Below are 25,670 nucleotides of genomic sequence, written 5' to 3'. Positions count from 1 at the left end.
AGCACCGGCAGCTCTGCCGCGGCTTGAGATGGGGCACGGGGCTGCTCCTGGGCGACGCTGCAGGGCGGGGGAAAGCCAAAGGACCTCCACGGCCAACATCAGGAGCCAGTTTCCCTGGTTTTACAAAATTAGGTACCGAGCTACAAACACATAAAAGTGTTTTAATTTGTTACCAAGGCAATGAGTCAGGCTCAGATGGCAAGTCAGGAATAGAACAGCAGCATTTCTCAGCGTGTGTGCTCACCTGCTAAGTATCGTGGTCAGCGAGGAGGCTGAAAGTCTGAGAGTCCTCTTCTTCTCACAGAGCTTCCCCGCTGGTGGCTGGCCACCGACCCCAGGTCCACTGAGGTGATCATTGGCCTGAGTTTGTAATTTTCCCCTCCAGAGGGAAGGCAGAGGAGGAGGCACGTTTGCGTGCAGCTCTGCCGGCACGCCAGGGCTGGAGCTAAAAAACATCCTGAGAGAGGTGCGGCCGGACCTTGGCAGGGCGAAGACCCATTCTCTGCTGCCATCTAAACCTTGTCATGCTCTCCTTTACTTCACCGTAGGAAAACTACGATGCTTGCACTTAAATGCTGGACTTAGTTCTATTGTTATTAATTTTCAGGTGTTCAAATTTCATTTAGCATCAAGACCCCACTATGCAAGGCACTGGGCACATGACTAAAGAACCATGACCTTTTTTTTTTTTAAGCAAGCCTTTTTCCTAGGAGGTTGTAAGTAGATATTTGAGCTTGCCCTGATTTGGGGAACCTCCATTGTGTTTTGATGCCAGGAGGGGGGACGCAGTTTAGGATGCTGTTTTGAAAAGACAGACACGTGTCCTTTGGCAATCCGACCCCTTTAAGAGGGTTTCCTTTGGGCCACGAACAACTAACTGATGGGCCCAGAATTTCTCACTGGCTTTGCAGGGAGGAAAAAGCAAGCCTTGCTGGGAAACCGTGTTGGCCTGTGTCTTGCCTAACCAGGCTACAGAGTTGGTCGGTCTCCCCTCGGAAATGGAAATACAGAAAGGGGAGAGCGGCTCCTTTCTCCAGCCCCGGGTCTGGGCAAGATGAGGACGCCCAAGGCCAGGCGGACAGCGTCCTCCCCGGTCTTGGCCTACAGCTGAGGCGAGGCCCAGCCGGTGGCCATCACTTCACGACAGTCATTAATTTACCATCGAAACGGCAGCTAAGCGGAGGCGGCAAGCTAATGGAGAGATGTACCGTCGCTAATTAAGCGCTTCCCTGAAATAACGTGAAAACTAAACCCTGGGCTGTTGGGCAATGGGAAGGCGCGGGGCCGTCCCTCGCCCCCCTCCCCGCCGCCAGCGCCGTCCCGGCTGGCAGAGCTCCCGGCGGCACCGCTGCCCGGGCCTGGCAGCGCTGGGTGACGAGCGGCGTCGGCACGCTCGCTTTCCCAGCGGAGGGAGGGCACTAAATCAGCAGGGAGAGGGCTCGGGAGCCGCAGGAGGAGGGAGCGGGACGCAGGTTTCCTCCCTGCACGGTAAACAGCCGCTTCTGAGAACCGCGGTGCTGAGGCAGAGCATCATGACCGGGCACGCCGAGGGCTGACACAGTTTGTTTTCCGTGCGGCTTAAAACCATGACACACAACTTAACCACTGCCCGAGATTGCTGACTGCAGCAGAGACAAAAACATCTGATAGCAGCAACCGTGAGGGGAAGAGGCGTGAAAAGGTTTCGTGCAGACACCGCAGCTCCGACACGCTGGTCCCCGGCGTCACCCTGCTGTCCCCTGCGCCAGCCGCCCCTCTTTCCTCTCACAGAACAGCTTTTCGGACCCGTCCCTGCTCTGCCTGTGCCCACACAACTCCGCCTGCACTGAGGAGAGGCCATCTACAAAGCAAAGCCACGCTGGGGTCCAGCTCCTGCTTTGCATGCGCCTTGGCACTCCTCCTGCCCACCTCGATCTCTCTTGTGGTTTCACACAGGAGAAGTAAAGCCTGATCCAGCACCGTCCTCCTCCGGAGCCATGGGGATGTTACCGGCACGCAGCCGGGCGCTCCCCTCGGGGCTGGGCACCTGCGGCCGTGCCTCAGCCATCGCTGGTGCAGCATCTGCTCAGCCTCTCCCGGACAGAAGCTGCTCTGTATTTTCTTTAATCATTTCCCCCATTTCTCCATTTCGCCTCTGCAGTACAGAGCCAGAATTTCAATAGGCAGAGTTCAGAAGTGACATAAGCCTCAATGCAGTGGCATAGCAAAGGGGTGTTAGTTAGCAGATGGTGTAAGTGCTCCAGTTCACCGCTGCCATCGCCCTGCCAGCAGCCGCAGATGCACAAACATAGCAGCACAGAAACCAGCCCCAGCAGTCTCAGCGACTGGCTCTAATACCTGCTTCTGCAGAGTCCTTTGGTTGCTTTTAATCTCTTCAGCCTGTAGATCACACCTACTTACACCTGCAACTTAAGACGATGTTCTCCATAGCCAGCTAAATCCGTACAATTTACATCTCCACCTTCCCCCCTGCGGAGGCCTGCTGGCTCACGGGGCAGGGCGGCCAGCAGCTCTAGCCATGACCAGCTCTGGTCTTGTGTCCCAGTGAGCCCAAGAGGGAATCGGGCAGATCTGGTGAGCTCCAGTACCGATGGGAGCAGGAGGAGACTGACTTTGTTCTCCCTGGTGCGCACAGTCTGCTTGTGCTTAGAAGATGGGAGCAATCCTCCTCAGGGGAGAAATAATGCAGAAACCACCCAACTGTCTGAATCCTCAGAATATAATTATATGAAGAGATTGAATTGACAAGTTCACTTTTGATGGTTTTGTTCTCTGTGAAAAGGCTGAAGTTATCTCCTCTGCCGAAAAGCAGAAAAACAGAATTGTAATGGCAATTAATTTACATTCAAATAGCTCTTTTCATCCAACTGGATCCTAAAGAGCGCTGGAACTGCGCTAGCTGAGCACACAAAGGAGATGATGTGGGGCTCATTCATCCCATCGAAATGCGGGCAGTCAGTGGCAGGATGCTGAAGGCGGCTTGCAGAAAGTTAATAATCAAAATGGATGGCAGTTGTTATTGATTATCTCTCTTTATGAAAAGCCAGCACATCCTTTGGCGTCAGCATGTAGATAATAACCAGCTCTCCATTCACGGTGTGTAAATCACTGCTCATCAGGACCGTGGCCTCAGTTGCGCTCTCCGATCTGTCCTGGAGTTGCTGTCCGCCTCCCGGCAAGTCATTCACACTCCCCCTGGTACTATCCCCACAGGTAAAGCAGGGGTAGTATTTCCACTATCACCCCACCCTTCATCTACATGGTCTCTTTAGATTGCCCGTTCTCCAGGGCAGGAATCGCCGCTGCGCTTGTACAGTGCCCAGCACAGCAGCAGCCTCCAGTGACATGTACCATGCCTGAGAGTGGGGGCTGCTGGCCGTCTCGCCCTTGCCACCCTCCCCACCTGCGCGGCGGGGTCGGGACACAAGCTTTCCATTTCCAACACACATCGAATATTCTGGATACTTCCATGTGTGCTGTGGAACAGCCTGTCCCTGCGCTGTGGGTGTCCCTGCACTGAAGATGCAGGCATCTCTGTGCAGAGATGGACAGGTCACCCTGGGCCACAGTCGAGAGCAAAGATACTCTAACATTTCTTCAGCCACCCTGGTACGCCTCTAGTGCTCACGTCTAGATCTTGGGCAATGAAATGTTCCCTCACCTATTGCATACCACCTCTTCACACTGTGCAGTTCTTCAAAGAAAAGTAGATAGGGTTGGTAGGAAGAGCTTCCTCCATCCTTTGGCATTGACCCTTCTTTGCTCCACAGTGGCCACTTTCTGGGTGGGAGGTTCTTTCGAGCACCTCAGTATAGTTTAATATTTAGACTGTACTTGGACTCCTAATACCCAGGTGTAGAGCTGGTGCAATGGGGTTTAGAGGCTTGCAGGATCCAATTCAACATGTTTCCCTGAAGAGCACGTCCTGGCGAATCCTGGCTCCGGCACCCCTGCCACGGCCCCATGCAGCACACCCGTGTGCCAGTCCCCTCCGACCGATGCCAGTCCTGCTCCAAACAGCTCCAAAATAAAAAGTAATCAAAAAACGCTTGCAGGCTGAACCCACAGTACCTAGTGGGAGAAAAATCAAACTGGAAGACATCCAGGGCTGGATTTCTCTTCTTCCTGGCACTATCCTAGAAACAAATTGTTCCTCCCAAGGAGGCTGTTACGCGTTACAGAAATCGTGTATCTATAGGAATATCGCTGCCTCTGCACAGCATGGGTATTTAGCTCTTCTGCACAAATAACACAGTGCCAGGGTGGGAGGGGAAGGCAGAGCTTGCGCAGAGCATGAGGCTGTGCCGCCTCCCACGAGGGCCCTGCGGACCGTGCACCAAGGATGACCACGTCTCCCCTCCGCGCCACCTCCGTCCACTCAGACTTTCCAGGTGACACAGCTGGGGCTGGCCTGGCTTGTCACAGCTGATTTGCAGTGTCCCGGGTCTGTTTCTGGTCAGCAGGCTTCCTCCAGGGTGGGACAGACCTGGCAGTGCCGCCATCGCTCCAGCTCGGGGGGGCCGGGGCTCCCCAGACATCCCGCACCGGAGCCGGTTCTCCTGTGCAAGGTCCTAGGGAATGACTGCCTCCCTGCACATGGGGCCACACCTGTGAAACCCAGAGCGGGATCAGACCCTCGGTATTTACTGCAAAGACATTCAGCCGGTGCGGGAGCAGACCGCATACTTGGGGTGGCTGATTGCCTTCGAGGGATGAGGTGCAGCAAAGAGCTACTCCGGGGCATTCCCTGTGCGGAGTTAGGAAAATCAGAGCTGGGAAACCACCTGGGTGCAGGTCCAAACCCGTCTGAGGCCATTCCCGATCCATCTGCCAGCTGCCTCCTCAGCCCCACGGGTCTGCCTCCGCCGCTGGAGTCAGCAGGCGCCTGCTGAGGTTTGGGGGGGCCAGAGCCAATGCTGCTGTCGGGCAGCAGTGCGGGACCGGGGATGTCTGCAGCAGGCAGCGCTCCCGGGGCTCACTCCTGCCAAAGCAGCTCCTGCTGCCCTCCCTTTGGCACGCAGTAAATCAGAAGGAAGCTTCCCTGGACATCAGCAGCAATAAGCTGTTCCAAAGATTAACTTGTCACTCATCCCGTGTGTTCATCTACGCAGCCGTGGACGTTGGTGAAGTCAGATCATCTGGGAAACAGGAGGATCCCATCTGACATCGTTAGCTGTGTCTCACTGCAGTCGTTTGTGGTGAGCCTCGCTTGGAAACGGGTGAAGGAGTAGATGAATCGCAGATGCAGAGACGTTTACAGCCTTGTCCTCATGCTCACCCCGGGGTATCGCAGGCAGCGGCTCGGTCTCCTCGTGCAGAGATGGTGTCACCGCAGGGCCGTGCTGCTCCTCAGGGTGGTTTTAAATGGAGGCACCTGGGACAAGGTTTATGGGTGTTCACAGCCTCCATCAGAAATCTCTCCTCTTTGCTGCGCTCCCTGGCTTTGCTTTCTTCCTTTCTTGACAATTTTTAATGTCTCTCCTTCGTGACCCCCAACCCAGCCGGCCTCACACACTTCTTTTTCTTTTTTTTTTTTTAAATACCAGTGCTATGAGTGTGTGGTCTTACATTAATCCACTGCCAATAATGAGGAAGTTATAACTAGCTCATTTAAGATAATTATAGTGTGCATTTCTCCCAGCTATGAAGAGATGCTTTGAATTGCTTCCTCACACACACACGTACATATTTTTAATTTGCTTCTTTGTTTTGTACGGAGGGAGACTCAGAAGTATTGGATGGCTGCCTTAGCACAGCTGATGCCAAATGCCAAAAATAGTAAAAAAAAAAAAAAAAAAAACCAAAACTTTTCTCCCTTATCGGCCTCAAATCCACTAAGAATGGGGACAAGGCATCTGCCATGACCAGCCCTGCTGGCAGAGTGGCCAAGGAGTGGAAAGTGTCTTGCCTAGAGACTGCGCACCGTACTGCACTGATGCGAGAGGGAGTTTCTGGTCCCACACACCAGAGTTTACCCGCTGCTTTTTCTCACCTGGGCTTTCCCAACAGCTCTGCAGGCAGCCCTGTGGCAAGGGGGGCACCTTGGGTCTCTAGCCACTCGAAAAGCCTGAAATACCTCCTGGGGGGCATGGTAATAGCAGGGTCATGTGTCACTCAGGCATGACGGAGGAGAAAACAAAGGGGGGGAATAAATCAGAAAAAATGAGGCAGGGTTGAAAAAAGTTACAACCACCCAGAAAACAGAGAGAGAAATGCTTCTCTGGGAGAGGCAAGGCTCTCTGCAGCAGTCAAAGGCACCACAAGCAGAAAAAAAGTGTTTCCTCAGCACTGAAACTCCCATGGGTTTGGGTTCATGAGCACTGACTGCCCTTGGCCTAAAGGTCATGGCAAAACATCCTGTTGGTCTCTGTCTGCCTGATAGCCTGAGAAGTATCAGTGGGCAATTTGACGTACTGTGGCATTCCCTCCTTCTACTCAGCTTCCCACTGATTTTAGAGGCTTTCACATAGGAGAACATTGAAAGACTCTCATCTCTCTCTTTTATTTATTTAATTTAGCATTACTACTGTAGCTGCAGTATTACATGGCGTCAGGGGAAAAAAGCCTCTTCCGTTCACCAGTGATGTTTCTTCTTTGTACTTGCTGCCTCTCTGCTACTGGGCAGCAAATTTTCTACACAAATTTTCAACAACCTTTAGTTGAGTTTTTCACAGAGCTTCTCATAGTGTTTTCCCAACTGAATTTGAAGACAGATGCTGAACCCTGCAGCTAGGGAGCGTGGCAATATTTGGCTGAACATTTTGCTGCCACTACCACCCCACTAAAATAAAATGCTGCCTTGGATTAACAAAAAGCAACTGGACATGCTAACAGGAGGAAAATCCATCAAAACAAACCAGGTCCCTTCTCACGCCGTGCCCGGGACTGCATCCTCGCCTGGGAAAGCCTCTCCCTCTGCCCTTAGCCCAGAGCGAGCTACCTCCAGGCACACCTTGTCTCTATCGCCAGGTTTAATTAGCACCCCAGTTTCTGCCGTTGCAATTAACCTACTTTAAATAAAGCAAAACAGATGCCTTGCAGAGGATCTTATACATCCAAGAGAGGACAGAAACCAGCCAAAGCCTGAGAAAGAAATCAGATTTGAGATACATGCGCAGCTGCCTGTATTTTAGCACCAGGAGGAACGATAAGCAATGAGATCAGCTGCCCATAGAGGGTTTCTGCTGGCTTCCCCCAGCCTCAGCAGGGTGGTTTGCTGCGCAGTGGTTTAGCTGCTTTTCTTTGTCTTTCCTACATCTTATGAATACGTTAAAAAACAGTGACCCTGATGTACATCTTTCTGAAAACTTCAGCTTGAAGATTTATTTTGTGAAAGGCCTGCAAAGCAGGAAAGCGCCCTGTACAGTAAAAACCACATTGGTTGTTCCGTGTGGGTAGATAAAGGCTTGGTTTATGTCCTAAATAAAGTTGGGAAATCAATAGGATATTTTTGGCTGAGTATCTGAAGAGACAAACAAAATTTTAAAACAAAGACAGACTTTGGAAAAAACTGAATTGGGCCTTAAAATATTACTTGAATTGAATGATTTTTTTTTTTATGAAGGTCTTGAAAAACTTAATTTCAAGTTAATTTCAGTTGGCTCCAAAAGCAAATGCTTTGTATTGCTATGGCTTTTTTCAATCCTTCTCCTTTTGTTTAAATTACATAGATTTTTGCTGTTAACAGAGTATTAAAATATTAGAAAAAATATTTTGGCAGTTACAAAAACATATGATTTTGAAAACATCAGTCATCAAGTGCTGAAACAGTCCAGCGTGATTACAGTTTTTCCTTATTATACAACAGAAACATGTGTAGAGTCCAATGTCTCTTCGTACCATCCATCCCTTTGAAGCACTTAATTCTGAGGCGGTTTTAATTGAGGCTTGTGGAAAACAAGAACCGCTTTCCTTGCCCTTGTCCCTCCGCGGGGCAGGTGGGAGGCGTGGGGGTCCTGTGCTCCATGCTGACCCCGAGCCTGCACCCAGGCTGGAAGCTCCCAGCTTCTCCTGCTCCCCATCCCGAGTATGGGGAGCCACAGAGCCCTTCCCTGAAGTTCAGGGAACTTTAGCAGCGAATAAGTGGTACAGATCAAAGGACAACCAACATTATAATAATTCCTTGACAAAACATCCATGAAGGAATACACCAATGTTACCTTGTGAGTGTTCAAAATTACTAGCAAGCCCCAAAAGACCAAAATTCTGAATAGTTTTAGGTGCTAAAGAAGCATGTAAGCATTAATATTAACTGTTATTCATTCAGATCCACAAAAGTTTTGCAACAAAATTCAACAAGTGAATACAAGTGCTCTGCTCTCTAAAGTGAGGGGTGAGATTATGTCCATGGTCACTGCAAGCTCCAGGAAACAGCAGTGGGAAAGAAAACCAGGCTTAGAGGGAAACTTGAAAACAGAATGGGCTGTGAGATTTGAAAGGGCATGGAAGTGGGAGGAAAGCGTTAAAGAGGAGGTGAAGAAATGAAGGCTGTAACCATGGTTAGAGGAAGAAACAGCCCATCCATCCAAGCACGGAGGGGTGAGTTTCAGCCAGCCCTAATGTCACAAACACACCTATCCTACCTAGTTTTCAGTTATTTATTCTGGCCTGCCCTCCTGTCTCATCCTTTTTCTTCCTGAAGAAAGAGTATTTCTGACTCTCAGCACCCCATTGCTTGTTCACTTTTCCCAGTTAGTAATAGGAGCACATTTCATTTCAGAGTTTCTCTTATTTTTAATATATTTCCATAACTCGTTCTTGATGCCTTTTATGTTTTGCTTTATTTTGCTGTGCAACTATTCTCTCATCATCCCTGTACGTTTATGCTCCTCCTTTACAAGCAGTTTTCGCAGTTTGCATGAGTCCTGTTTGTTTTCTGGTTGCTCCTGAGGCAATCAAAGGTCTCTTTCTGTGCTCCTTGTCCTCATTTAACACCAGAGAGTCTGTCACTGAGTCCTTCGAAAGAACTAGCCCTCCCATAATCCTCTGTTCCCACAGTGTGTTTTTCTGCATGAGGAAGCGCATACGTCCAGGCATGCGTTTGCAGTGCAAGTTTCTGTGGTCCTGGCACTGACACGGTCCCCAGTTCCCGCACAAGCTCAAGGGACTGAGGGAGAGCAAAGCTGGCCTGAGTCTCACTTTCATAATTTTCTTTTTTTCCAGCAATGTACTTTCAGTGTTACTAAGCCAAGTGCATGTGTTTACTATTAGCACAAATTAACAGACAAAATGAGTTAATTAGAACTAAACATTAAACTAATTGCTTCCTGTTTCATATGCTTTGAAGTAAACACAGTACACAAAATTTTTCTTTTCTTGGTCATTTTTCCTACCAAGCATTAGTGTTTGGCAGTGCTGGAAGATGTTCTCTTCCTAAAACCTAACGCATATCCATGGAAAATTTGATGTTTTCCACACTTCAGGAAACTAAGGTTGAGTTTCTCTCTTCCACCTTCCTGACCTGCCAAAAGTGGCTGATGGGGGGGGTGAACTCTGCAGAAATCCTGCCTGAGTCCTGGGCACTGATACAGGTGGATTTGGGGAAATGGGTTTATCCCCTTGCACAGAGAAAGGCAGGAAAGGCCTGAATGGGTCACTGGTACAAAAGTGCCATCTCCCAAGAGGTTGGCAGGGGTTTGGTGACGATGACTTAGAAAAACTGCAATGCAGGGTCCTACGCACAAGGCCACAGCAGTTGGCAGCCGACAGACAAAAATCCACATTTTGTCCACGGGAGATGCAGAGCCAGCAGCCCTAAATCCCATTGCCCCACCAGCACGCTTCCCTTTGCACCTCCACAGCTGAGCTCTCATGGGATGGGACCCTGCTCCCCGTGGTGGTCCCCGCATCTTGGCCAGCGGACCAGAGCTGAAGACATGCTGGGTTTGAAGCACTCAGCCACGGACGGAGCTCCTCTGCCTGCCGCGGATGGAGTTCCTCTGCCAGCTGCAAAGGTTTTTCCTGCAGTTCCCACACATGACATTACAAATCCTAAAAAGTGTAGAAGGACAATCTAGATCTGCAAAGACTGGCACAGAAGCAGCTGAAAAGCCTCTTGTCCCTGGCTATCCCAGACTTAAAACTGATCAAGGCTCTAGAGCTGGGGACAATCCTGGCTTCCCCTTTTCTCAGCACGTATCTCATGCAGCTGTGCTACCAGCTAGGAGGCTAGAAACAGAGCTCAGCATTTGGTTTTTCCCCTTAAAATTTAGGGCTGCATTGTGTCTGGGAGAGATCACTGTGGGTGAGGACAGGCAGCCCTACGGCAGAGCACAGACTCCCACACCGCAGAGGCACAGAGCTGTGGCTGCCTCCATTGGAGGTGCCCAGGAGTCACTCGTTGGGGTTTTCATCTCATCTGCCAACACAGGAGGGGCAGGCAGGACCCTTAAACTACTTTCCCATCCCAAATTCAAAGATTACCCTCTTGGTCCAAGGAATCCTTTGAAGGAGACGCTGCCACGTCTTGGAAAGCAGACAAACCAGAAAATGGATCTGTTCCTTATTCCCAGATTCCTACCAACAGCAGTGAAGCTCCTACAGCCAGAAACAGCAGAACAGTTAATCAAAAGGGATTAAAGAAAATGAACCACAATGCAAGATATTATTGAAGCCGAGAATCTAGTATGATTCAAGCGCAATATCTGCAGCTCTAACAGTTCAGATAATAGTTTAGAATATATATGGCTGTCTTACTTCATGCCAAAAACAATCACTGTTTGCCTCAAGCAAAGAAGAAATCTCTCCCAGAGGTGCACTGTCACAGCAGAGCCAAGCACTTTGTGTTGGTCGCTCTTTCCAGCTGGATGTGAGACTGGATGGACCACTCATTCCATATGGGATAGAAATGCTGTGTACTGGCAAGAGCCAGGGCTAGAAGGACATCGTTAAGTGATCAAGGCTTTGCAAACACACATGAGGATATTTGTTCTTACAACTTTTATTTCTAACTTGTCTGCAGAGATGATGGGAAGAGGAGTCTGCTGGCAGCCTGTCCTGTGAAGGTAGCACACCTTCTCACAGCATTCAAACACCCAGAATAGAATAGAATAGAATAGAACAGAACAGAATAGATCAGTTGGAAGGGACCTACAATGATCATCTGGTTCAACTGCCTGACCACTTCAGGGCCAACCAGAAGCTAAAGGAGCAGCATTCATTTCCAGCCAAAGGGCCAGCAGAAGGACAGAGCTTAACACTCAGTGTTTTGCATTTCATATACAACTGTGATGTTGCAAATGGCAATAAACATAAACAAACATAGGTTGCTTATTCGTTCTAGGATGCACTTGTGTGGGATGCAGTTCTCTAGTCCAACAAATGTGCTGAAGGTATCTCCATCTTGTCTTTAACACAAGTATGTAAAGATCAAGCCTTTCAGTATTGTTGATTTCCAATGTATGGGACCCCCCAAATGCATACCTAGAACAGCTACACAGCGCAGAAAACGTCGGCGTATCTGCACTCCTCCCAAGAAAAACACTCCTCAGCCTGCCCTCAAGTTGTACTGCCTGGGTTCACAGCACCGAGGCCAGGGACAGCTCTGGGTTTATTCAGCTATCTAAATGATCTGTTGCATTGTGTATTAAATTGAGTTTTCTAGTATAGATAAGGGTCAGTAAAGTGGTTATTTTAAGTGAGCTTTGTAGTTTCATTTTGATGAGAGTCAGGATGGTAAAGTTCCCTCATCTCTTCTGGTTTTGGTATATCTTGTCTTTCTCATATTATACTGCAACAACAATAACATTAAGCCTCTCTTCCTGTAACCCAGATTAAAGACTGAAATAAAATCACGGTCACACAGTGTTAAAGCAGGGAGATAACCACAGGAGAGCAGTAACCTGCACTCACCTTGCTCTTGTTGCATTCTCCTAGACATGCGCAGTTGCCCACTGCAGGTGACAGCCACCAGGTCAGCTGGACAACGGCTGTGACCTCTGGTCATTCTGAAATAGAAATACCTGGGTTTATTAAAATAGACATTGTATTAGAGGAGACCTTATAGCAGGCAGTAAGATCCCACGGGAAGACTAGTTTAAGGCATTAATTGTTTCTTAATATTCTTAAACAAGTTCAGCCTGCTTTTCATCTTGATACAAATTTAGCATAAGTGTTTTGGAGCTTGTCTTCATTAGAAAAAGACATCAAGAAAGGATGTGGGTAGTTAATCCCAATAAATGCACGCTTAAGCCTTAGACCTCTAAGTTTTTCCCAGTAATTACGAATGCTTTTGGGGAATTCTGTCTATGTTAAGCATCGCTGTCATGGACGAACTGCAAGGGCTGTTTCTCGTCCCACAGGTCCCGCGAGCCAAGGCCCTGTACACCTACCGAGGGCACAACCCCGGGGAGCTGAGGTTCAATAAGGGGGACATCATCGTGCTGCTCCGCCAGCTGGATGAGAACTGGTATCTGGGGGAGGTCAACGGGATCAGCGGTGTTTTCCCAGCCAGCTCCGTGCAAGTCATCAAGCACCTGCCCCTGCCACCGCCCCTCGGCCGAGCACTCTACAGCTTTGACCTGAGGAGCAGGGAGAAGACCGAAAACAAGGACTGCCTGACGTTTCATAAGGTAACACCACCCCGCAGCAGCAGGGGCTGGGCGACACGGGCTGGGCTGTTTTCTTCTTTAGACTGTATGATGTTCTGCTACTCCCTGACTCTATAGGGGCTCCCTTTTGGAAATCAGTAAGGTTCCCAAGCCCCCTCTGTCACTGCTGCCAGCAGTTAGACCCCCACGACTGCCCCGCGGGCACACAGGGGCATGTGCAGGACGAGGGGCATCCAGAGAGGGATGCAAGCGCCCGCCACGAGCGGCGACCACAGTCCCTCGGCTCAGCTTCTCACCCATGCTGCTGTCATGGATGAGGAGCAGCTGATGGTGGTAGTCTGCTCTCAGGGCCAAAACACTCCAAGGAGATCTCTAAAAGACACCTACTGACATAGTAAAGAAAATTGCTTCCAGGTCTGGGGATAGGTCGTTTATGCAGCTTGAACATACCCAGCCTTACTGGAGGCATGCATTTGCAGAGCAATACCTGAACTTTTACTGTATTTGCCTTTATTCCCCAAAGGCTACAGAGTTTGCATTTACTCTGTTAGAGGACACACTCTTCTGAGTAACTGCACCTCCCAGCAAAGTCAACTGTCCCTGTAGTGTCAAAATGAGGTGAGGCATGGCAGAGCAGAACAGAAAGCGCTGCCCGGAGGCATCAGTGTCCTCGCAGAGAAGTCGCCTCTTTCTCCGTCCAGCTGGCAGCACAGCTGCGATGCTCTCCTCACGCTCACGGATGGGAAGAGGAGGCCAGAGAGGGAGGCTGTGGTCCAGGGCCAAGTGTCCCCAAGGAGTCAGAGCTGGATGTGGAGTGGCTAGCAGGAGGCAAGAGAAATCAAACGGCCAAGAGCCAGCTATGGTTTCTGACTAAGGGGAGGAACTAAAAGAGAAAAATCAGTTCGGAGCAGCACCACACATCACCAGCAGCTTTATAAAATATGGGCTCTCAGCTTGCTAGCGCAGATGCAGAGAAGCCAGGCAGCCAGCAATCCTCGCTTTGTCATTAGGATTCACTTATTAGCAGGAGGCGCATTCCTCAGTTTTCTGCCATCTGCGTTCGTTTGTTTTTTCTCTTTCACTCTATTTGCCTTTGTTTCACAGCTTACTCATTCTGTTTATTTGCGTTAGGAGGCTGCGCTCATCTCTGCTCCCACAGCAAAGTTCACACGTGGGGAGTTAGTGCACATCTAAAACAAACAGATGCTTCTGCAAAGAGGCAAGAGCATCCTCCTGTCCCGCAGCTTTGTGACAGCGGTCGGTTGTTACCGTACAACGTGACAAAGATCGGATCAGTCACTTCAGTAACTCCCTTCTGCAGTAACCTCGAGGCAGTGCTGGTGCCAGTGCCGTGTCCTCCTCCAGCTGGGCACAGCATGGGGTGACTGGCCAGCCAAGGCGGACAACTGGAGAGTGCCATCTCTCTGCAAGCCACCGTAAAGAGATGATTTATTCCTCCAGGAGCACTAGCAGGCAGGGGAACCTCAACACAGGGAGGCTGGAGCCTTGGGTGGATGACACAGGAGTTGCATTTGCCCAGCACAGCCTGGCTTTAGACCACAGCTCTGCTGCAGGCAGCTTGATCTAGTTTTTTTCAAAAATACGAGCTGGCTGTAAGAAAAAACAAAACAAAACAAAACAAAATAAACAAAACAAACAAAAAACCCCACAGCTGCCCGCTCTCACAGGAGTGCTGCACGCTGCAGCTGTCTTCACAAGCAGCTTCTCTTCTCACTGGCTTTCCCGTCTGGATGGGATACCCCCTTTTTACTTCACATTTGGCTTTGCCCCACCTCCACGTGCCCTTGCCCTCCCTTGGGACAAGGTGACGGTAATTTGGCAAGAAGCCCACCTGGAAATTTGTGCAGAGATTCAAGTGCAATGCCACATAGCAATCTCTTCTGATTCTTCAAGGCAGTAGCCAGCAGATAACTTTCAGACACACAAATGAAAGCTGAGTCACTTACTGCAAGATTAATACAAAATTTCCACCAGTTCAGGTGGAAACTTTGTGCACACATTCTACACTGGCGTAAATGTTTTGGCCAGTGGGAACCAGCCTTCTCTGACCCCTTCAACCTCAGAGTATTAAAATTTTAGCCCCAAGCTTTCTGCATTGGTTAAGAAGAGAGAAAAACATAAATTTGTTTCTGTAAAATTCTCCTTACTTCCCACACACACGTGGCAGATATCCTTAAAAAGATGAAATCAAAACATCTTAAAAGTTAACAAGATTTAATTCTGCTGGGTTGCTCAGAAATGTAGGTCTTTCCAAAGAGATGTAGCTATCAGTCAATACAAACTAGCTTTTTTCCTCCAGAGTATTTAAAATACCTGCACTCAAGCAATGTCAGGTTATTTCAGCTCCTGAAATAGCGATCTGAGCTTCTCAGCAGTGTGACGCCAATTGCCTCAACATTTACATAGGGGTTTTTCACTTGGTTCATAGCTAAAATACCATTTTCATTATTAGTTGTGTGCGTGGCAATTATAGAGGCATTTACACGCAATGGAAACCATTCAGCAAGTCAAAGGCTTTTCATGTCCTCGCCGTCAGACTCATGTCCACGGTCCCGATTCAGCCACGTTCGCACCTTTAAATTAAAAACAAGCTTGAGCATTGCACTGAGTAAGGCCAGACAAGCTGGCGTTTCAGAATACATACCAGAAGCTGTCCCAGAGGACTTGACGGGGACGCACCACCAAAGCTGTTGAACGAGGCTGCTCTCCGCAACGGCCGGGTGAGCCCATCCTCACCCCTACGACCCACCTCTCCCCCAAAAGAGGGCTGGTGGCACCGTGCTCCTGCCCTTCAGGGTGACAGCATCACCGTCCTCGGCAGGGCTGATGAGAACAGAGGGAAAGTTAGGCGACACGGCAGGGACCTTCCCCACCTTGTGTGCGGCGGGGGGTACGGCCCAATCCCCACCGTGCCCACCCAACGCCCTGCCGGGCAGCGGCACGTGCCAGCACCCGGGGCCAGAGCCCTCCTCCTGGCCCAGCACGGCTCACCGCTGCCTCTCAGCCCTGCAGGCAGCGAGCAAACAGCTCTCCCTCTCCCTTGCCGGACTGAAGCCTCCACAACGAGGAAAAAAATTGGGCGCAAAAATGCAAAATTCAGGCAAAATATCAAAATTGCACTTTTAACGGGTTCTGTTGTAATCGGCTCTCATGTAGCTCTCTTTGCTGAGGGATCTGCCCCGTGAGCCCCCCCAGCTGCTTTCCTGGGGCTGCAGGGGTGCTGGCTGGTCACGATGGCCCCCAGCCTCCGCCAGCGCCAGCTCAGCGCGTCGCAGGCGGCGTTCCCGGCGCTCCGGCTCCGGAGCCCTTTAAGCCACCCGCTCCCTGACAGTATTTTGTTACCACTGGTCTAGACAGTAATTGTATTCCTGCAGTTTAGCTTGAGATGCAGGGTGTAAATGGCACCAACAAGAATTCCTAGAAATAAAATTAATACTTGTAATCATCATAATTACAGCAAGCACTTCTTTGTGGCTGTTTTATAAAAGGACACTAGTAAAACACCTTATTTGAAGCTCTAATATATTTTGTAAAATGTCTTTTCATTTAATGAAATCATTTTAGCTTCAGTAATTACTTATTTAAGTCTGACGTTAACAGAAATAAGTTAGGGCCACATAAAGCCACCAAGGAAATAGAAATTAATTATGGAGAAGACAAAGGTAGGTCTGTTTTGGGAGATGCGAGGCTTTTCTTGGCTTTGACACTGAGGTTTGTGCCCCATTTTATCACATCTCTTGGTGTTTAGAGAAGGCAGAAAAACGTTTACAGTTTAGGCTAAAGTTTAATTACATACAGAAATGACAATATTGCCATCTTATATGTGTACATATGCACACACTATGGTTTTTAAACCTTGCTTTAAGAGTGAGGAAGCGGGAAATGTGAAAACAATCCCTGCTTTAAAATGATCATACTTGAGAGACACCTGCACCTCTCCTGCGTTAGAGTCATCCTTGTTCATCCCAGGAGTCAAGCACATTGCCTCACATGAGTGGGTGAGAATCTCAAAGTTTTGCAATTTGTTAATGTCAGCAGCAAATCATGATTAATTCCTCTGGCAGTCATCATGGTAAAAAACATTGTCACCACATGCCCTTTGCTATTAATACTGTGGGATCAGCAGTTTCCAAGAAATACTGTTTGCCCATATGCAAACTCAGGGCCTGACTCTTCCCTCATTAAACCCAATGGTTAACAAGCCAGGTTCTTTTCAATGGAAGCAGGTTCAAGCCACGAATGTTTAGGCCTACAGAGATGTAACTGGGTGGATCTAATTCTGCTGGGAAAGCCACCATCAGTGAGGGCTTCTCCGAGCTCCTGCCTTAAAGTCAGCTGCAGGGCTTTGACGTCCTGCTGCGAGACGCACCCAAGCGTGCCAGCACAAAGTGGAAAAGGAAGATGTGCCCAAACGTCCCTTCTAATTTAGAGTTAAATTTATTATAGCACTGCTAGAGAGTCAGGCAGCTCTCCTTACACCTCTGCAAGCCAAAGGCTTTGACAAGAGACAAAGCTTTCTGTAAAGTATTGGGGAGGAGCACTCAGCCTCAGTAACATGTTGTCTAAGCAACAAATTTTTCAAACCAATTTTAATTTTGCTGTCAGCTTTGCATCAGTAATTTTGCATCCGGGATTTGTCACTGAAAACATATCAGGGAAATGACTGAGCCACAAGTTTTTAAAGATCACCTGTAACGTCATCTGAAATCTGCCCACAGTTCTGCTGCCAGATAGGAAAAGAGAGGAAAAAGGCAAAACTGAGCAGTCGCCGGGCTGTGCCAGGCGTAACTTCTGAAACGTGCCATCACATCTCCCTTTGTCTCTTCCAGCCAAACACCACTGCAAGGCAACTCCTGCAGACCAGCAAAAGCCACTGGTCCCCTCAGTTTAAGTGCGCATCCCTACGAACGGCATCTCCCAAAGCAAAAGGTGCAGATTCGCCAGCTTTCCCCAAGGTGCCCGACTCCAGGCGGAAGAGCCTGCGGCAGTTCTCCATCACCACCGCCCTGAACACCCTCAATCGGATGGTCCACGCGCCCGCCGAGCGGCAGGCGCTGGAGATCAGCTCCCCCGTGCTCATCAGCTCCAGCAACCCCACCGTGGCCACCCAGAGCAGCGAGAAAGTGGAGTTTCCCTATGCCACCCCTCTCCAGGTAAGGAAGCAGCGGCGTGGATGCTGCAGGGGCAGTGTAAGTCCGAAATGCATAATCCTGGGTAGAAACATTTAATGCGCAGGCAGCAATTTGAAAAGCTAAAGCACAAACATGCAAAGACAAAGCACCCATGCTAGTAGTGTCAGTAAGATACGTCATCCACATCAGGCTGCTGGGATTTTTTTCCACTCTTTTTGAATTGGAAACGTCTATCTTCAGAGCTCAGGGGCCCAAGGGAATTCATAAAAAGAGAAATTAAGTTATCAGAGTAACTAAACATGGATAAAGCACATCCCCATTCTGATTTCTGCCCTACTGCAGTAAGCTCCAAGTGTAGCATGGGAGAAAACAGAGCGCTTTACTTGCAAAATAAAATATTTTTCATTTTAGAAAGTAGTAAGGAACATGAATTCCCAAGGGAGCTAACTGAGCCTCAGCTCATTCACAGACAGGTGTGTGTGCCTGGATTCACACTACAAGCAAACATCTGGTTTGCCATGCAACAATGTAGATCAAAAATAGGCAGTTCTCAGCATTTGCAAAATTAAAGCTAAAACCAGCCATTGGCCATGCTCACCTACGTTATTTTGACAATGAACGTTTCTGAACTCCTCCCACAGAATTCAGTTGCACTGGCATAGCAGGACCTGCAGAATCGGGCCCTGAATTATGAGCAAATAAAAGCTCAGTGACATTAATGAGGAAGCCACACTGTACTGAGCGGGTCTGTACTGCCAGTGATTGCTTTAATGGCCTTTTCGTCTAACCCCCATGCTTAAAAGGAAAGTAGAAACCTGTGCTTTTTATTAATTGGTGTTTCAATTTTTTTGGTAAGTCTCAAGCATACAAGGAGTCCTCAGCATCTCCAATATTTATCCTCAATGATAAGCATTGGGCTTAATCGAAAAACTTGATGCAGCCCAAAATTTCAGCACAGGAGATCACATGTTTGGGTACCTCTAAACACAACCTTTGCTCTGCCTGCTGGGGCACACACAGGTGCCATGGAAGCACGGAGCTCCATTACCGTACCCTAAGCCACAAAGTTTTCTCCAAAGGCAAACCACCTACAGAACAGGCTTCCTCACAAAACACCAATTCAGCCATGTTATAACATCTACAGAAATAATGAAGAAGCCTCCTGCTGCTTCTAATCAGGGCTGTCAGCCCTTCTGAAAAGCAATCGGGGTCTTTGCCCTACCCTAAATCAGTCCTCTGCCTGCATCTGTCCACGTCCAGATGAACAGTTTTTAGCAGGGGAGGGCAATTACCAGCAGTCCTTGCCGGTCTGCAATATAAACCTGGGAATGTACTGAGAGAAGCTGAATTTGGGGCTGAGATAATAAATGTAGACTGACCTTTTGGACTATATCTGCTCTTTATTTTAGGAGGCAAAAGAGTCTCATTCCTTCTTCACACTCTGACTAAAAATCTCAATACAGAATCTTCACAGATCATCTGAAATGGGAGAAAAAAGGTTTTGTTTAGATTTATATGACATCTTTCATATTCAAGGTTGCTCTAACATTTTATAAAGCAATAAGCCAGCCCCTGGTAGTTCGGTGTCTGTGCAATAAAACCCAGCAGGCATTTTGTACTTAGCAATAGCCTGCAAAGAGCCTTGGATGTTAGATCCTGTTTTATGTGAGAGGAAATGAAGCCTTACAATAGAACTATAATTCAATTGAAATGGTATCATGTCTCGCGAACCCAATATAATTTTACCAAAAACGTCTCAGTGTGAACTATTGTCAACAGCAGAAGCAATAGACTGAATGCGTGTTACCTTGGGAGGGCTGGAATTTCCTTTCTTCTAAACAACAGTTTTGCTCCCGGAGGTTTGCAGGAGGATCTGTGTTGTTCACAGGCCACGCAGGTTGCAGCTTTTCCTTTTTCCTTCTCTGGGTTTGGGTTGCAATGACCGACCTGCAAAGTTGAGATTTTCTTTTCCAAGCCCAGGTACGTACTGCCAGGCTGGACCATGTTGGCCATACCCCACTGAGGTCACTTGTCCTTCTTCCTAGTATTAATCAGATGGAAAAGCTGCGGCGGTGAATTTGTTGGTAAGGCAGCCCTCATGATCAGAACAAAGTTGCAGGATTGAGGCATAATGGGAGAGACGAGAGCTGATGCTGATCCCAAGGGTTGGTCCACCCTGCTCAGCAGCTTCTGGTGGAAGTTCAGCTTTGATAGTAAGTGCCGAGACTTTGGAAAAACAGCAGTGTATCTCCAAAAGCATGGTTGTTCCATGGCAATTAGTTTTATGTACACAACATTATCTGGAAGGAAAAGATCTGTGTTTCTTGGGTTTAAACTACTCCAGATAAAACAGAAATTTGGAAGTAATGAACAGTTGCATGCCTACTGCCAGCCCCGAAAACTCAGCCCCAGAGTATGAGTATCAAGCTAGGGTCTTCCGTTATTAGCAATATAGTAAAGAAAAGAGTGGGTTGAATCACATCTTTAATTGCTTCCCTGCGTTTTCGTGCTCCCTAGTAAGTCTGCAGAGGTTGAGTAGCCTGGATCTTTGTGGGTGGTCACAAATATGGTGCAGCATATGGAGCTGAGTCTACAGCTCAGCTCAGCCGTTCCAACTCCGGGCTGAAATCCTCACCGGGGTTCAGCCAGGTGCGGAGCCTGCGCTCGCACACGGCTGCGCTGCGTAAGGAGCCGCGACGGCTGCTCTCGAACCGCCCGGGAGCCAGCCCCAAGCGGCACAGCCTCTCTGGAGGAGTTTCTGAGACCTGGCGGGCAAAGACAATTTTTGCGAACGAAGTAGGCGAGGATTTAACTGGTTAAGTGGGAATTGTCCCAGGAGACCAAGCCCAGGGTTGGGTAACCTTAGCTGGCAGGCAAGGGTGAGGTATATGGGGTGGGCTAGGCAAGGGGGAGGGAGGTGGAAGGTGCCCCCCTGCCCTGCCCCTGGCCACCAGCACTGATGCCCTCCTCTGCCAAGCAGAGGGACGGCACGGGAAGGGAGCAGGCGTCTGCTTAACATGGCGAGCGGCAGGCGAAGCCACGGAGGCTGCGCGGGGTGAATCACTTGCAGGAGGAACGTGCGCCGCAGCATCCACCCTCCCTGGGAGGCAGGGAAAGTCCACCTCCCCATCCAGGGCTCCACGCGAAGCCCAGAGAAGTCTCGAGAGCAGCCACGGCCCCTGGGCTCCACACCCGAACACCGGAGCTTTTCTCCCTCCGTGAAATGCACTGCCCCACCAGCAGCACCCCAGCCCTCTGCTCGTCTGCAGCGCGCCCTCCACAGAGCGCTCGGAGGTGCTTTTGTCCTTTCAGACAATGACCCAGTTTCGTTCCCTGTCTGAGATAAGGATGTAAAGCCCTGTGAGACCTGCTGGAAGGAAAGCAGCTGTGCTGCAACCGGGTTTGACGCTAGCAAGGCTTCGGATCACAGGAGGGGGGTCCTAGCGTCAGCCATCCCTCGGGGATGGAGCAGCAGAGCAACCTGAGCGATCAGACTGGAAACCAAGTGATCCGCTTAACACCCCAGCCTTTAAATCCATCTCCTCTGCAAGGACAGGCTTCCAGACAGATACTGAATATACATTTGGATCTGGTAATTTAAAAAAAAAAAATCCACACATTTTGAATGGAGGTGTTCATTGCTTTCTTTCGGTTGGGGGTCAAAAGAAGTGGGAATGTTCCAGTAGCTTCTAGTTACATGACACTTGCCCTAAGCTATGAGGCTACATACGTTTGAGGGAGAGAAAGGAGATCATCAGTATCCCCCTGAAGCACCCTGTGCGTGACATGTCCCCCCGCAGCGTCACGTCTCCAGCGATGCTGGTGCTTGGTGGGGGGAGAGGGAGCAGGAGGGTCTGCACCATGGGTAAACACAGCAACAAAGCACAGCTGAAGGGGCTATGCTGGGTGTTTGTAGGGCTTTCCGAAACACGATGCGCCTGCCTGCCTGGCGTTTCCACCAACAACGACCAAGTCGGACTCATTTCGGCCCATAAAAGGGAATAACCGGCAGCGGCCGGCATTGCCGCCAGCCCTCCTCCTGCTCTTCCTTCCCCTTCGTGGTGCCAAGCCGGGCTCCGGTGGGAGCCAGAACCAGTTTGCAGGGCTTGTGGCTCACCGTGTCTGTGCATGTGCCTGTTGTGCAAGCCGGCCGGCTGCCGGGGCGAGAGGAGCGCGGCATCGCTGAGCTGCGCCCGCCCTCCCCGCCTCCGGCAGAAAGCACCAGCAGCTGCAGAAACCTCTTCCCAGTCACAACTGAGCTGATTCCCCTGGGCCTGGTGGTACCTGGGTCAGGAACCATCTGGCTAAGAGCTGCTGCGACCCTTTGCTGCTCGTTCAAGTGAGATGATAAACCTGACATCTGCAGTCTAGTACACTTGGCTTTTCTGTGTAATAAATGATCTGAAACTTGCAGGACCCAACTTTCAGTAGCACCAAGAGCACCAACTGCCCTGGAGCAGAACGGGGACAATCTCCCTCCCCAGAGGGCACGTCACGAACACTCTCAACAGGGAATTGCCTGTGTCAGCAGGGCACCGTAGAGGAGCCAAGCTAGAAATCACATCAGCGACAAACTAGATAGGGAGATGGAGTAAGAGAGGGATTTCAGGAGAGCCAGGAAGTGAAACTCTTTGTACTTATAAGGGCTTCCAAGGCGCTCACAGGAGATCAGCAAAAGTGAATGCTGAAATCAGTTATACACGGCTGGAAACTATTTCATTCAATCTTTTTTCCTCTCTGTTGAAAATACAAAACCAGCTTTGATGCAGGCTCTGAAAGGATCACTGCTTCCATACAGAGGGGGAAACAGAGAGAGATGAAAAACATTAAGCTTTCCATCCAGAAGTGGACTTTTCAACACAGTTCCATCAGGAAAACCAGCAAAAGGTTGTCATTTTGCTCCAATGCAGGAAGAAGAAACTCCAAATCCCCAAATTTCAAAGGTTTTGATTATGAAAATTATTAAAACAGAATTATAATTTCCAATCAACTTGGAAATATGAAGGCCTGGTCTGACCCTTCCTGGACTAGAAAATGAGGAACGCAAAGATAGTTTGAAGCTGACCTGCCACTCCAGGTCCAGAGACAGAAGCTCGAGTTGCTGGGGGTTTTTAATTAACTTAATTTACTGGAGAGCTGGTGAGTAACATTTTTTTTCCCCCTAGGTCCTTGGTAAGCCAGTGCCCCAGCACCATGTTACAGCCATGACCACTAGAAATTAGATTTGAAAGGCATAAGAGATTAAAGCCCTGACAACTTGCACCATTAAAGTTCCTGTAGTCTTTGCTGGAGAGCATGACTGCCAGCCACATCCCAGCCTGGTGACTTTCCCCTGGCCTGAGATTCCCCAGGGACGCTGCTGCAGCCGCCCTGCCTTGCTGGGAACTTTGTCTTCACCTCCCGACAGCAGCCACGCTCCTGCAATGGCACAACACGGCTAACGCCTATCAGTGTGCGCAGTGCTGAATTTCAAATGGGGATGAACTGCTTACTCACAGCAGTCCACCCCGGGATACGTTTTTGTGCTTTAGAAGGGATAGATCAGCAGAAGAGAGCATCCTGAGGATGCCAGATTGAACGCTGCCATCCTTTCCTCCAACCCCGCGGGCCAGACCTGTACCAATGGGCCAGCACGCTGCTGCGTGCACTCCTCGTCACCTCCTGGCCCCCAGGTTTGCTGTGCTACCAGCGCAGGTGACAAGCAGAAAAGCAAAGGGGTCTGGACTCAGCAGCACCGCTTGTTCTCACCATTTTCAGAAACCAATGCTGCCGGTGAAAGGTGGCAGATGTATACCCCCCCGAGGACACCGTCCCAGCCCCCAGAGCCGTGCGGTGCCAGTGTGGCAGCGCTGCTCCCTCCATCCCCTGCAAGAGACCTTGGCCCGCCCGCCTGTGAAGTGGAGATAAGAAACCCTCCCTGCCTCCGCAGGGCTGGAGAAACGTTGCTAATCTAATGCTTGCAAAGCCCTTGGAGAGCCTCCAAAGCAAGGCGATACAGAAGCGCAGGGTATTACTGCCGTGGCTCCAGCCCCCCGCCAGGAGTGACCACCTCTGGAGGAGAGCGATGCTGTTGTCCTTGTTCCAGCTAATCCTCTGCCTCGCTGCTGGGCATGTAAACAAGGCCGCCAGCGAGGACTGATCAAAAAAGTTCAGCTTAAATTGTTTTGCTTTTGCCATTTGAAAGATAGCTGGGCTTTCACGTGAAAGGGGAAGGTCCACCTTCCCTAGAAAATTCTCAGTTTTCATTGAAAGACTTTGCACCTGGACTGCTACATAAGCTTGCAACCAGCAAGGAAAATATTTCCTTTAAAGCATGCTGTCATCCAGCTCCCAGCAGGATCTAGCCCAGTGCCTTCCTCTTCTGGTATGGCAGGAATTCCCTGATCAGATAACCCCCCTGCATCGCAAGTCTCCTGACCAGGGGGGAAGACACCAATACGTGATCCAGGAGACATGGCCCCGACAGAGGGGAAAAGAGCAGAGGAGGTACTTAGACCTACACCTCCACCAAGCACTTCAGTAGCATTTCTTAGTGGAATTACTTTGTATAGTTGGCCAATATACTTTAGGAGGTTTTATCTGCATGTTCTTCAGATGTTTTGGGGAAAGGCTTAACATTTCCCATATCTAATAGCTCTAGTACCAATTTTTACCCCTCATTCAATCAGGCAGCTATGCAATGCTAACCCCCTTCACACCGGCAACCAAGTGAAACATCTCCACGTCTTGCTCTTGGTATTTGGAAGCTCCTTCCAGTCTGCAGAGTACGCTGGAGATGGAGGTGCAGAGTTTATCAGCCTCAGAGAGGTCATCCTATTTACCTCTCCATCTGCAGGGCACGCGAGCAGGACTGGTCTTACTTGAGAAGCTGGCATTTGTAGCAATTTCTTCTATTCTTGCCACTGGATGGCCTTCACCCTTTGAACAAATGTCCCATCTCCTCACAGTCCCCTCGTGGAGGTGAAGCCTCTGCAGAGATCAGTGCCGCACGAGGGAGGGCAGCTGCCCGCGGTGGGACCACGCCGGAGCCCAGCGAGCACAAAGGACACGTAACTAAAACCAAACTCAGAAGACGACCAGAGACATCCCGCAGGCAGGTTCGGGGGTTGGGGGGTCACAGTCAGATGCTCCGTGGGACACTGGGCAGAGGACCCCCAACGGCACACACCTCGCCTCAGAAACGCCCTAAGCGGGTGGATGTCACCCGACCTGCGAGACGTGGAGGGACAGGGGAACGGGAACAGCCCCGTGCACTGCCCGTGTCCTCACCGGGACAACAGAGAGGTCCAAGGAGTCATCACCTCACCTTCAGCAGCTGCAGCTCACCCACTGCAGCAGCAGGTCTGGCACGGCATGTTCAAGGCACACAATTGCCTTGACAGCAGAAACAGGGCTGAGGTTCCTCCCTGGAACATGAAAGACACCCATGAGAGGACAGAGGGGGCATTAGGGTGGCTGGTACCTCTCTGTCGATGCAAAATGACAGTGGAGAAAGGGGCCACCCCAAACCAAACGCAAACCCGAGCAAGGTGCCTCTGCCTGTGCTCCCGCGCTGCCCGCGGCACGGCAGACAGCGACTCCCCTCACCCGGCACGGTCTGCGCTGCGTGTACGCACGGGTCCGTGGAGCTCCTCGGGACGCCACAGATGTGGTAAATAGCTTTAATAATAGTTATTAAAAGATCACTGGGGCAAGGACTGTATTATTTAGGTTTAGACAATGCCAGTACTCCCAGCTGGAGCTAAATAAATAACAAGTGAAACAGCCATGATTACACCAGTCCTCACCTGGCAGACGCGATGGTCTCCTCCTGGTTAGCAAAGTCTGGGCTTGAAATGCTGTTTTTCCAAACTCCTTTTCCTTCCTGAAGCAAGCACCAGACACAGCGAGTGAATCAAAGGTACTCACCCTGTTCAGAGCCAAGCAAAAAGAGGTGAGAAAACACCGAGAGCAAGGAGAGAGGCGACGG

At 49.8% G+C, this 25,670-nt stretch overlaps 1 protein-coding gene and 1 long non-coding RNA gene across 3 annotated transcripts in view; one reads left to right on the top strand and one right to left on the bottom strand.

Annotated features, from left to right (window-relative positions):
- The window catches only part of SH3RF2 (SH3 domain containing ring finger 2), a 50,015-nt gene that overhangs the window by 6,535 nt on the left and 17,810 nt on the right, over nt 1–25,670 (top strand). Inside the window, exons 2-3 of the mRNA XM_052816599.1 lie at nt 12,300–12,569; nt 17,399–17,722. Of these exons, the coding sequence (XP_052672559.1) occupies nt 12,300–12,569; nt 17,399–17,722 (594 nt within the window). The remainder of the gene's footprint in view (nt 1–12,299; nt 12,570–17,398; nt 17,723–25,670) is intronic.
- Nucleotides 1,344–25,593, bottom strand: LOC128155081 (uncharacterized). Of its 2 annotated transcripts, XR_008239524.1 has the most exons (6): nt 25,489–25,593; nt 19,509–20,001; nt 19,081–19,180; nt 13,818–13,972; nt 11,851–11,945; nt 1,344–5,374 (listed from the first exon to the last, which is right to left on the bottom strand). It is a non-coding gene; the product is annotated as an uncharacterized LOC128155081 (long non-coding RNA). The 2 variants fall into 2 exon arrangements; XR_008239525.1 differs by lacking the exons at nt 13,818–13,972; nt 19,081–19,180; nt 19,509–20,001; nt 25,489–25,593 and adding an exon at nt 12,330–12,445.

The sequence above is a fragment of the Harpia harpyja genome, chromosome 20 (genome assembly GCF_026419915.1).
Source record: "Harpia harpyja isolate bHarHar1 chromosome 20, bHarHar1 primary haplotype, whole genome shotgun sequence".
NCBI classification, from domain to species: Eukaryota; Metazoa; Chordata; class Aves; order Accipitriformes; family Accipitridae; genus Harpia; species Harpia harpyja.
Note: the sequence above shows the minus strand (reverse complement) of the source record. Positions and strands in the feature narration are given on the sequence as shown.